The following is a 12,494-nucleotide window of genomic DNA, read 5'->3' as shown; positions in this document are numbered from 1 at the left end:
TCACTCCGCACATCATGAGTGGTTTTAGACCGCAGGAACCCATCCCCACACCGGCCCGGCCCGCTGAGCCGCCTCCGCCCTAGGGGTGCCCACGGCCGGCCGGCAGAGGCCGCAGCGCCTGCGAACCCCTCCTCTGCCACCAACCGGCGGCCCAGGGCGCGAAGCAAACCGGTACGAGGCTCGCCGCCCACACTACGGCCAGGCCCGCCGCGAGCCCAGTGCGCACGCGCAAGGCAAAGAGCGGGGCTGCGTTAACCCCCTCGGTCCCGGCCCGTGAGCTGCCCCCACGGCGCGAACCCCGGGCCCCAGCAAGCAGCTAATTTGCCGGCCCCAGGAGGCGCGCAGTCGGAAGCACCTCTCCAGAGAAGGAGACGGAGTAAGCGCCCCTTACACCGCTCGCCACAAACGGCCTCGGCCCTTAACACCGCGCGCTCGCGCCCATTGGCTAAGGCGTATTACGTCATCGCTGCGCGCCGAGCGGCGGCCTCTTCCCGCTCCCTCTTCCTGACGACAGAGCGGCGCCGGCATCAGCGGCCAAGAAGAGCGGGAGGAGGTCTGGGCGGCGGGAAGATGTAAGTGTGGGAATCCAACCCCATCCGAGCTTCGGGGGGGCGCCTGCCGGGCTCGGTGGGGTGCATCGTGGATCCGACGCGCTCCCCGGTCCCGCGGTGGGGACAGCGGCCTGGCGGCGCAGCTCGGGGTCCAAGAAGAAAGAGTGTGGCCCGGGGTGGGCGGAGTGGGAGGTACCGAGGCCGCGGCCCGGAAGTGGTCGGGGCCGCGGCGGGCGGAAGGGCGCCCTCGCTTCGTCCGCTCTGCGAAGGTTCGAGTTGGGCCCGCGGGACTCGGAGCTGCCGGGAGCGCGGCCTCAGCCCTCAAGGCCCTCTCGCCGGGCTGGAGACCCAGGCCCGCAACGCTGGGCCCTGCCCTGGAAGCGCTCGCGGCCCGGCGCCTGGACTGGGGAGTTGTGAGTGAACGCGGACGGGGTTGGCTAGGTCGCGTGCGGGGCCCGTGCCGTTGGGTGCGAAGTTGCTTAGTGGGGTGACCTGGAAGACCGGCTGATCCTCCCTTCGGGGCTATTAATTCAAACATTCACTCCAGGAACGTTTACCGGGCTCCTGTATGCCGTTCTCGGTGCTAGTCCTTGGAGATACGGCCCCTTGAAATCATGGAGCTCAGAAGGGAGCATACCGGACAGTTAAAATCAGTGTTGAAGAGACGTGGCTTTTTCTCTGATTTTTTTTTTTGCATGAATTGTGCCTAAAACACACTTTTAAATGGGGAAGGTGCTCCGAAGGTTTGAGCTGAAACGCCATTTGCTCGAGATTTAACTAATTGTTTTCTCCTCTCTCTGGCTGTTGGACGCGCACCTTTCCGGAGGATGGGGGAGGTAAACAAAGTCCTGTGCTGTTACCTGAACTTGTGTGAACAGAAACCTTCAACCTTTGCTTTCTAGCATTCGGCCACATCCAGCAAAGCATTCGTTTACTCGGTGGTTCTTAATCTTCTGTGTGTTTAAGAATAACTGGTAGTGCTTGTTTTCACAAAGGACATGGGGACAGGTCTTTAGGACCCGGGTGGGGCCTGGAATCTGGTCAATTCTAGGTCAACGCAGTTCAGGAAGGTAGCCATTGGCCACATAGGGCTTATCAAGCACTTGAAATACACCTAACCCAAATGAGGTGTTTAAAAGACTTGGAGAGCAGGGGGTTGAATATTTTATTTTTTATACTTATTACATGTTGAAAAGATAATATTTGGAGTATAGTGTGTTAACTTATTAGTATAGTGTGTTAACGTCACTGTTAACTTATGTTTTTTGTAATGTGGCTACTAGAAGATTTTAGGACATGTTTGAAGCTTAGGCACTGTTGGATGGTGCTGCTCAGGTGATCCCAATGGACGCCATCCAGGGACCCCTGTTGAGTATTTAGAGATATGTGACTTTGGAGACAAGGGTTTATGTGGGAAAGAGCCTCCAACTGTGGAGAAATGGCCCTTTCTTCTAACGTTAGCAAACATTTACGGTGCCTTAACTAGGTGCCAAGTCTTCTTCATGGGTTAATTTGATTAATGTTCTTTAACTATGAGATGTAGGAACTGTAATTGTCACCATAATACTGGTGAGAAATAGAGGCTCAGAAAGGTTAAGTGACTTATCCAAGGTCACACAGTAAAGCTGACTCAAGCAGGTTGACCCCAGACTCGCAGAACCACTGAATTATACTTACTGATTGTCCAAGGACGCTAACCTCATCTGGTGTTGTCAGGTTGGTGTGTATAGTAACTTATTGTTTTAAGGCAAAACACGTTAAAGATTTTACAGCCCTGGAAAAGAAGAGCAAGGGTGGTATTCTCTTCTCTTCCACTCAATTTGATTGTCCAAAGCCAGGCACTCTTTGTTGAGTCAGAATATTATTCAGCATTTTGGGCACCCCTACACACACAGAAACAGAATCCCAACTTCTGTGTGGTGTCCAGGTTACTTAAAGGCTATGGAGAAAGGTGGGAGAGAAGTAGGTAAGACTAACATCCTGAAGTCTTTGCTTACAACTCAAGCAAAGTGTACAAAACCTCACTGGAATTATGAGGCAAAATTATAATTGCCTCATATATTTGCCTGAGGCAGCACCCAGGCAAATATAGGGCACATGACGAATTCATAGTTCTTAAGTAATCTTACTAATGACCCTTTATTGAGCACATCCTGCAGTCCAGGCACTTTGCTAAACCCTGACGTGTGGTATCTCATCCAATTCCAATGTCTACTTTTTTCCCTCTGACATTTATTTTTGAAAGAATGTAAACATACTGAAAAGTTGAAAGACTTGCACCGTGAATGCTCACACAACCACCACCTGGATTCTGGGTCACATTTCTGCCATATTTGTTATCTCCTGTGTGTAGTCCCATACATCAGTCTTATTTTTTCTTGCATTTCAAAGTAAATTGCAGAGTGTGGTATACTTCCCCCATAACTTTTCATGTGCATATCATTTGACCGAAGTTTAATATTTACAATGATTACTTTTTATATTTTGTTTCACTGCTTTTTAAATGTTCACATGGGACATTTTATCTGTTTGCATTTGGGTAATGTTTTGATGCTGGTCGTCACTTTTGAATTGTTTTTTGCTTCTGTCATCTTATATCCAAAGTATCCTACAAGGAAATACACAACAATATGAGATCTGATCCTATCAAGGAGAGCCACACTCATTTAGGTTTTTTTCCCTCTGTTCTGCATGCGAATGTGCTGTAGTATTTCGAAGGGACTGTAGGGGGATCATCAAACTTAGGAGTGAAAAACGGGTATTGTGCCACCTGTAAAATAACGGTGACCATCTTTTCCTTCACAAAAAGACAAGCTGAGGTGATGGTTCTGCTTGGTGTCCTGGGGGGGGACGGGGGAGGGGTGGGATCCTCCCTGAGGAAATGGTGAAGGTCCCCGCATGTTCCTGGCTTTGTAGGTGCTTGCTGTTTCCTGCCGCCGTCTCCTATGCTCAGCTTTTGACTGCAAAGTAGATATGTTGCCTTGCCAATTCGTTCACTCTATAAATCCTTTTATCTTGTTATTAGGCTGCACTTTGGCGTAAATTGCAATCGATTAGGGATCGTTTCTCAGACTCAAGTTAGAAGTGAGAGTTCAGATCAGTGAGGCCACCATTGCTGCTTTGAACACCTCAGAAGGGGAGAATGGATTTATCAGGAGTGAAAAAGAAGAGCTTGCTAGGAGTCAAAGAAAATAATAAAAAGTCCAGCACTAGGTAATCCTTCTGTGAGATTTTTCTAGTGCTACTTTGGGGGTGCTTGTTGCTAGGGACCCTCAGAAAGGGGAAGATTGGAAATGCTTTGCATTCGATAGTGAAAGTTTCCTAAGCCACAGATCATTTTGTTCTGATGGCCTGGGATCTCTGTAGCTCCGTGGATCCCCTCTTGTGGGTTGTGCTGTTGTTTCAGGGCTCGGTCAAAGGGGCATGCGATCTCACACTCTTCCTCACCATCCAGGGCTCCTTCTCCTACCAAACGCAAAGACCGCTCTGATGAGAAGTCCAAGGACCGCTCTAAAGATAAAGGGGCCACCAAGGAGTCGAGCGAGAAGGATCGTGGCAGGGATAAAACTCGAAAGAGGCGCAGCGCTTCGAGTGGTAGCAGCAGCACCAGGTAGGGCTGGCAGGATGTGTGTTAAGAGGCCTGTCCCTTGTCCCTCCCGAAGAGCACAGAGAGTGCTCTGTTTTCTTTATTATTTATAAAGGAAACACTCATATTGTTAATCAAGAATTTGATTATGGCAGACTGGTTTGAGCTTTGCTCCCATTAGATATAGGTGATTGTGGTTTGGTTTTTTTCTTTCCTTGAGATGTTAAGGGATAGGACATCTTGGGGTATATTTTTCCCTTGAGTACTTTTTAGTCAGTTGTGATTGGCCTGCCCTAGCCCAGAACTTGTTTTTCCTTCTGTTGAAAACCAGTCTGAGTTGGTCAGTAGTCACCTTCCAAGCTGAGTATGGCTCTGGCTCACCAGGCGCCTTCTTTACTTCCCAGTAGGCAAGGCGTGTATCGGTAGGAAGCAGCTCGTTCTTCCTTTCTTATCCCTGTACAATGTGAATGCTGTTTTCTGTCCCTACCTAGGGCTATGGCTTGGGGGGCAGGTTGTGGGGGGAGGGGGTTCCCTATTGGGGAAAGCAGTGCGGCCTGGAAATGTAGTGACAGTTGTTTCCTTTCGGGAACACAGGCAGACTTGTCTGCTTTGACGAAATCCTGCCCCCGCCCGCTGTTGTCCGTGACCCCCTCCATCTCACCTCAGGTCTCGCTCCAGCTCTACCTCCAGCTCGGGCTCCAGCACCAGCACCGGCTCAAGCAGTGGTTCCAGCTCCTCGTCGGCATCCAGCCGGTCGGGAAGTTCCAGCACATCGCGCAGCTCCAGCTCCAGCAGCTCCTCTGGTTCCCCGAGTCCTTCTCGGCGCAGACATGACAACAGGCGGCGTTCTCGTTCCAAGTGAGTTTCCCTCCAGCACCAGTTCTCACCACCACGTGGGAATTATCTGTGAACTTAAGTTGACAAACGGGGGGCCATAAAGTTACTGCAGTTACTATAAAAGGAGAGCCGAATGGAGTCTTTCTGCCTTCCTTATAGAAAACTGTCATACTAGCAGTTAACGGCTCTGCTAAAAAACAAAGAAACAAAAAAAACTTTGACTTGACAGAAATTGTTTCTGGTGGTGTTTTTTCAATCAGATCCAAACCACCCAAAAGAGATGAAAAAGAAAGGAAAAGGCGGAGCCCTTCCCCGAAACCCACCAAAGTGCACATTGGGAGGCTCACCAGGAATGTGACCAAGGTGAGAATCCTGAATCCATCCAGTCGATGGGGAGTCGGGGTGGGGTCTTTGGCCAATTTTTAGAATGTAGCCTTTCGGAGGGCTGGTGTGATGGCACATGATTCAAGTAAAGCACTGATGAGTTTCTTTGAGTGGAATACATGTGTGTTGCAATGTGTCTCCAAATGTCAAGGTTGTAGTCGTTACGTAGTGAATTTTCCCTGACCCTTACACAAGTGATCGGAGCTTGAGCGTTAGTGACCCTTCTTTCCCTCTAGGATCACATCATGGAGATATTCTCCACCTATGGGAAGATTAAAATGATTGACATGCCTGTAGAAAGGATGCACCCCCATCTATCAAAAGGCTATGCGTACGTGGAGTTCGAGAATCCAGATGAAGCTGAAAAGGCGCTGAAGCACATGGATGGAGGTGGGTGGCCCTGCCAGCACTCCTCTGAACTCCCTTCTCTGTTCCCTCCACAAGCAGCTACCCATAACAAACCTGGCTGCACATCAGAATCTCCCTGGAGCTCTTTCAGGATTTTAATTCTTATTCAGTGGGTGTGTGTTTACCAAAAACATGTTCTATGGAACGTTAGTCTTGCAAAAAAATTCAGCAAATATGACTATATTAGCATTTTAAGAATTTTTCAATCTGTTAAAAGCCTAAGGATCAAATGAAGCTTTTTGGTTTTTTTTCACAAAGAATATATTGTGAATATAATGGAGCATTTGGCTTTTATATGGGAATGTTCCTTTAATCTTCTGAGAGTCATTTTCTGTTTCGCCAACACTAAATAACCTTTTAGGATTACTTAGCTGACTTCACAAATTTTACCCATTTCCAAAAAGCTTGTATCTTTTTTTTTTTAAGATTTTTTTTAGTGAAGAAGGGGAACAGGACTTTATTGGGGAACAGTGTGTACTTCCAGGACTTTTTCCAAGTCAAGTTGTTATCCTTTCAATCGTAGTTGTGGAGGGCGCAGCTCAGCTCCAGGTCCAGTTGCCGTTGTTAGTTGCAGGGGGCACAGCCCACCATCCCTTGCGGGAGTCGAACCGGCAACCTTGTGGTTGAGAGGACGCGCTCCAACCAACTGAACCATCCGGGAGCTCAGCACCAGCTCAGCTCAAGGTGCCGTGTTCAATCTTAGTTGCAGGGGGCGGATCCCACCATCCCTTGCGGGACTCAAGGAGTCAAACTGGCAACTTTGTGCTTGAGAGCCCACTGGCCCATGTGAAAATCAAACCAGCAGCCTTTGGCGTTAGGAGCATGGAGCTCCAAATGCCTGAGCCACTGGGCCGGCCTCAAAAGCTTGTATCTTACCTGTTTTATGACGACGTTTGTATCCGTTTTGTATTGGGCAGAATGGTTTTAACAACATTTGAACACTTGCGGATAGTTTCAGATGGTCAGTGCCCATTTTGTGTTCAAGTCAGCATTTTAAGGACCGTAGAATTCGTCTCTGCCCTGCGTGCTGCTGCTACAGTCCAGGCAGGACTGAGAGCCAGCACTGCCCACAGCACTGTGTGGGCTGCCAGGCCGAGTGGGGAGGAGACTCAGCATTCTAGAATCTTGGTGTCTTCGGAGGCCCCATTATACACTTGATAAATAGCTGGAGTTTTTTTTGAATAATTGCCCTTGAGCCTTGGTGGAGTTTGGATACTAGGAAACTTTCCTTCATACTTAGCTAACCCTGGTTCAGTCTACCTAAATCCCTCTGCAGTGTTTTAGGGGATTCAGAATAAACTGCAGTCCATCACTCTGCACTCATCAGCTCTTGGCTTTGTGAATCACTCCTTCATTTTACAGATTGTCAGTCGTGCATTTAACAGTCTGAGCATTTGCTAAAAATTCAGGAGACTTGACCATTTCCGTGGTGTGTGGTTATAAACATTCCACGTTTTCTTAAGATTCTGATGGACTTTTGTGTGTGTCCCCATATTGCACCATAATCTCCAGAAGGAAAGTGGAAGGGCTTGGTCTTTACTGCCAGCTGTCCAAAAGTTGAATTTGTCTGTTGTTTTATAATCAGTGCCATGAAATCCCTATCTGGGTTGGCTTTGGCAGTGAGCCAGGGCCAGCTTAGGCTGCAGTTATTTAAGTTAAGCCTTTTAAGTCTGTTCTGAATACAAGTCTTCATGCCTGAGTTATCCCCTCGATTCCTTTGACGTTTCTTTGGAGGTAGGAGCTGAGATGATAAAAGAGCTCTCCACCCTTTGGGGGTGCACAGGGGCTGTGCATGTTCCCCTGAGCAGTCCCTGGACTAATTGGTGTGTGCTTCCCTGGGGTTCCTAACCTTAAAGACAAACTTACTGTCTCCTGAACCTCATTTCATTTTGTCCCTCAGCTTCCAAGTCTTCCTCCTGAGCCCCACTTCTCAGGAGAGCAGAGTTCATCCAAAACCTGGTGCTAATATATCCCACCCCCCCCCGCACTCTCCATCCAATCCATCTCATTCTGGTGATTTTACCTCTCAGTTATCCTTTGAGTTCCTGGGTTTCACGCCATCTCAGTCCTCGTGAAACCCCCTAACGGGTCTCCCCTCTCCTCTTGCCTACCCCCTTCCCATTGTTCTCAAGAAGGAAGCACATTCCGGTTCAGGGCCAGGGCACAGCCCCTCCCCTCACCTAGCAATTCCAGCATGTTCTTTGGGTGTCAATTTGAATGCTATGTTCTCTGGGTAACTGTCCCAGTGAATCAAGGTTGAATCCCCAGTTAGGTTCCATGCCCCCTTGTAGTTTTCTTGATGAAACTTTCAATAATAGTAATTATGTGGTTATTTCTGTGGTGAGCTGAGTTTGTCCTTGTTCCCGGAGCCCATGTTTGTCTTGCTTTCCATCTTGCCTACGTCTGACATGGTGGCCTGGCCCTAGGGGAGGTGATTCTTAGGTATTTTTTGACTTGATTCTTTTTTCAACAGGACAAATTGATGGCCAGGAAATCACTGCCACTGCCGTGCTGGCCCCCTGGCCTAGGCCGCCCCCCAGAAGATTCAGCCCTCCCAGGAGAATGCTTCCACCGCCTCCCATGTGGCGCCGGTCACCCCCACGGATGAGGAGAAGGTGACTTGATTTGGGGTGTCACAGGGCTAACTGGGTCCAGTTTGGGTTTGTTTTGTTTACAACACAATGCCACGATAACTTTGGCACCTTACCGAGCCCCACGTGCACGCGTGCACACCCACCACCCCTTGACGGGAGTGGGAAGGTAGTATTGGCGTGGGTGGCCTTCGAAATTCATTGTGTTCGTTCCAGCTGGGGAAGGAAGAGAAGGGCAATTGCCGGAGTGAGGACCAGGCAGAAGGTGCAGCCCTGCAGGTTGTACCAGTACCATTTCCTTCCCAAGGGGCTCCGTGTCAGTGCCATGCAAAGGGAGCTGTCCTCACTGTAGAACCGCAAAAAACTACAGAATTGTTCCTGAAAGAAGACAGCTTTAGTGAACACACAATGGGATACATAGATGATGGATTATACAATTGTAATCCACAATTGAAACCTATGTGATTTTACTAACCGTTGTCACCCAATGAATTTTAATTAAAGAAGACAGTTTTCCCCCTGCAGTCCGAAATGCGGAGCTGTTCCCATGGCGTTGGCTTAGGTGTCTGATGTGGCTTTTCCTCTTCCCACAGGTCACGCTCCCCGAGGCGCAGGTCCCCTGTGCGCCGGCGATCCCGCTCCCCTGGCCGCCGTCGACACAGGAGCCGCTCCAGCTCCAATTCCTCACGATAAGCAGGCCACCGAAGCTCTGCCCCCTGTAACTTATATCCCATCCCACTCAGTTCTGTCACTTTTCTAGCCGAAGGAAGGTTAGTAGGAAAGAAATCCTCAGTCGGGCAGACTTCAAAGGCAGCGATGAGATATTTCCTCTGAAGGCAAAGTTCGGCTGTAGAAGTGTTGGTTTGGGCTTGTGCCTATAAAAATGCCTTCCTCTTACCTGGCTAGAAAGCTCCACGTTTCCAGTCCCTGAGAATCAGTTCAGTGCCGAAGCCAGTAGGGACAAGCAGGGCAGTGGCAGGGTGGCCCCAGCCTGGGGACAGATTTTTCCATTCCACAGGTGACCTGGGGCCGCCTGGTGGCCTGTGGGATCCTTCAGGAAAGGGCGTGCTTTCATATAGCTGCCATTCCTGTTAGCGTGGACCTGCTCCCCTGCTTGAGTCCTTCTGACCTCTAGGATCAAACCCTCCATGTTAGTTACCACACATGGTTCTGTTTTTACAAGTACTTGTGCACCCACGCCCAGTGTCTCCTTCCTCTGAAATTGGTGAGCAAGTTGAGAATTTGTTGCGCAGGGTCACCACAGACCCTCCCCCACCCCACACCCCATGGCTGTTACTCATGGTGGTCTTTCAGGTTACTTTGGCAACGTGTACATTGCTGTTTTGGCTTTTATTGTACAGTCAGTACTATAAATTTTCTGTTGTTTTTTTGTAACTTTGTAGCATTTTAGACAATGTGTTTGTACTTGATTGTGTAGAGTGAAAGGATTGTGTTGAATAAATTTAGAATTAGAATGCAGATTGAATGTTGGGTTCACTGCCTCCTTCCTGTCCTTTGGCCCCAAAGTTTGCTTCAGTCGTGAGGAATTAAAAACATGGCTGCCTAAGAGCTGAAATTTGGTTTCATTTCCAAAGTCACGCTCAAAATCTTTCAACTGAGGAAACACTGGTCAGTGTACCCGAGTGTTGGGTTACTCCTGCAGGTAACAAATAGATGTTTTATCACCTTTATATTCCTAGGCGCTTCAAATGCTGCCTGATGAGAAACACAGATCTCATTTGCTGCTACTATATTAGTTACAGAAGAAAAATATTTTTCCTCTAAAATTGGTTTGTGCCACAAGGAAGAATTGGAAACACTTAAGTTTAAAGAACAAACGTTTTCAATCGCCTGACACTGTGCTTATCCCTTACTATGCCCAGTGTTCAGACTGAATGGTCAGAACAAGACCATCTGTGCTGCTCCTGCCTGCCCTTCATTCCCTCTGCCTGGGCGGGTGGCCACCTTCATTTGTTTCTTGGTTATCTTGTCAGTGTTTCTCCAATGCAGGATCAAGCAAATACAAACACTCACTGTTTTCCCTTCCCTTTCTTGTGGAAGAAGTGGCACTAGTCCTGCTGGCAGTGAGTGCCTGCTGTGCTTTCCAAGCGCGCTGCCAGGCTTCGGGGGAAGGTGGGTCCGCTTACGAGGTCTGACATGGTTCGTGAACTCATCCTAGAAAAAGTGCATTGCTGAATATCACTACGGTCACCTAAGTACTCACCTTGGAAAGCTATGTACCGACAGCAGCGCCTAGTCTACCCTTCAAAGCAATTTTGGAACTCTGGAATGGCCATCAGATCCATTACCCTTGTCCTGAATGTCATCAAAATGTCTTCCTTTCAGTTTTTCCTTTATCTTCGGGTAAAGAAAGAAATCATTTTGGGCCAGATGAGTAAGGAGGGTGTTCCAATACAGTTATTTGTTTACTGGCTAAAAACTCCCTCAAAGACAGTGCCATATGAACTGGTGCGTTGTGATGCAAGAGCTTCAGGACCATATTTGCACACCTTTCTCATGCCAACATTTTCAGTCAAGATGTGTATTGATGTTTACTTGGTCTATACTCACAGACAGCCGACGATTTTTGGCACACAATTCGATGGATTTTTACAATGTTTCTTTCCATCAGTTCTACTTGGTCTTATTTTATAAGACCTGGTCTTCCTTTAATTTTTGCTCCAAAAGATACATTAGACCTGATTGCCCAGCTAGGTCTTATTTTCAGGGCTCTTCATCCGTGACGTGCTCTCTCCTCTCAGAACGTTTTGTACACTGCCGTTTTCTTGGCATTACCCCCATAAACTTGGACAAGTATGTCCCTGATTACACTTCCACTCTTGCCAAATTTAATATTTGTTCGTTGTTCTAATTGAAGCTCAGACATTCTCGAGATGGCACACAAAAACACACAACAATTGGGGCAGCTGATCAGCGCTGTTAGAGCGTAAGCTCTTAACAACAAGATTGCCGGTTTGAACCCCACACTGGCCACTGGGCTGTGCCCTCCACAACTAGATTGACAAAACTACTTGACTTGGAACTGATGTGTCCTGGAAAAACACTTTGAAAATATGCAACAATAATGAACACCATTCAGCAAGACACCACTCTATGTCCACACAAATGGCTGTGAGACACTGATATAACAAGGTTATGAAACCTTACGGAGCTGTTTTTGTACAGTGCTGCCAATGTAAGCGCGTGCTGGCAAGTTCGCGAACTTGTCAGACTTCATAGTCACTAGGCTATGCTGCCCACCCAACCCTGTGGATAGGGTTTCCAGACGGAATTCCCACCCATTCTCAGGAATGTTTTTCACTTTCCCATTCCCAAATCCCGAGGAAAGTTGGGGAAATAGGGAAAATCGTCTCCTTGAACCCAGTAATACCCACAATGGGAAATGTACTACTTACAGTGTATCTCTTAGACATTTTTCCTATTTATCGCTAGGGTTTCCGGGTGGGAATTCCTGCCCGTTCTCAGGAAATTTTTTGCTTTTCCGTTCCCAAATCCCGAGAAAAGTTGGTCGGGAAATCGGGAAAATCGGCTCCTTGAACCCAGTTGGTTGGTAGTATTGGCCATCACTTTGGGAAACGATTCATCGGGGAGAACAGAAAACAGTTTATATCGGGATTCAGGAACGGGAAAATGAAAAAAACTCCTGAGAACGGGCAGGAATTCCTGCCTGGAAACCCTACCTGTGGCTAAACTACCAGTCTTGATTCCTTTTCCCACCAGTCAGGAGGCGGAGCTCACACTTCAGGCAGCCCCTGGCTCCCATCAACCCTCCCCGTGTAGCGTCCTTTTCAGTAGCCGCATTTCTCCAGGGGTGGCAGAGTTTTAGAAACAGCCCTGGTGTGACCTTGCCAGGGTCTCCCAAGTCCCTTTTTACCCCTTAAACTCACTACCCTCTCTGGCTCTATGACGTCTGTGGCTTAAGTGCAATCACTCCCAGTTTCAAAACTCCTGCCTGGCTGGGGAAGCACGCCAGCCTCCCACCCGTGCAGCCGTGGTTGGAAAGGGAGCGTGGGTCTGTACTGTGGGGCTCGGGGGAAGGGCCTGGCCTGGAGAGGCGGCCCACGCAGCCCTGGCAACCCTCCGCCCCGCAGCCCCCGTGCCCTGCTCTGTGAGGAG

General features: G+C 48.6%; 1 protein-coding gene across 7 annotated transcripts; it reads left to right on the top strand.

The window, feature by feature from the left end:
- Positions 1-260: 260 nt before the first annotated feature.
- On the top strand, positions 261-9,836 carry RNPS1 (RNA binding protein with serine rich domain 1). Of its 7 annotated transcripts, none has more exons than XM_033101677.1 (9): positions 518-572; positions 1,378-1,387; positions 3,577-3,764; positions 4,006-4,161; positions 4,804-4,995; positions 5,235-5,337; positions 5,595-5,748; positions 8,240-8,381; positions 8,951-9,836. In XM_033101677.1, the coding sequence occupies exons 3-9, from the start codon at positions 3,694-3,696 to the stop codon at positions 9,048-9,050; spliced, it is 918 nt and encodes a 305-aa protein (XP_032957568.1). In that variant the 5' UTR covers positions 518-572; positions 1,378-1,387; positions 3,577-3,693; the 3' UTR covers positions 9,051-9,836. The 7 variants fall into 7 exon arrangements, with proteins under 7 accessions (XP_032957571.1, XP_032957570.1, XP_032957564.1 ...); XM_033101675.1 differs by lacking the exon at positions 518-572 and adding an exon at positions 664-964; XM_033101679.1 differs by lacking the exon at positions 1,378-1,387 and having other exon boundaries at positions 436-572; positions 4,816-4,995.
- Positions 9,837-12,494: the final 2,658 nt, after the last annotated feature.

Source organism: Rhinolophus ferrumequinum, assembly GCF_004115265.2.
Source record: "Rhinolophus ferrumequinum isolate MPI-CBG mRhiFer1 chromosome 15 unlocalized genomic scaffold, mRhiFer1_v1.p scaffold_54_arrow_ctg1_1, whole genome shotgun sequence".
Classification (NCBI taxonomy): Eukaryota; Metazoa; Chordata; class Mammalia; order Chiroptera; family Rhinolophidae; genus Rhinolophus; species Rhinolophus ferrumequinum.
This window is presented reverse-complemented; position numbering and strand designations above follow the sequence as displayed.

Bases quoted from the DNA above. Each gene is read 5' to 3' on its own strand.
- RNPS1 (XM_033101673.1), top strand. From the start codon at position 3,694: ATGGATTTATCAGGAGTGAAAAAGAAGAGCTTGCTAGGAGTCAAAGAA. The intron at 3,765-4,005 runs GTAATCCTTCTG...CTCACCATCCAG, and splicing joins AATAAAAAGTCCAGCACTAG to GGCTCCTTCTCCTACCAAAC. The intron at 8,382-8,950 runs GTGACTTGATTT...CTCTTCCCACAG, and splicing joins CCCCCACGGATGAGGAGAAG to GTCACGCTCCCCGAGGCGCA.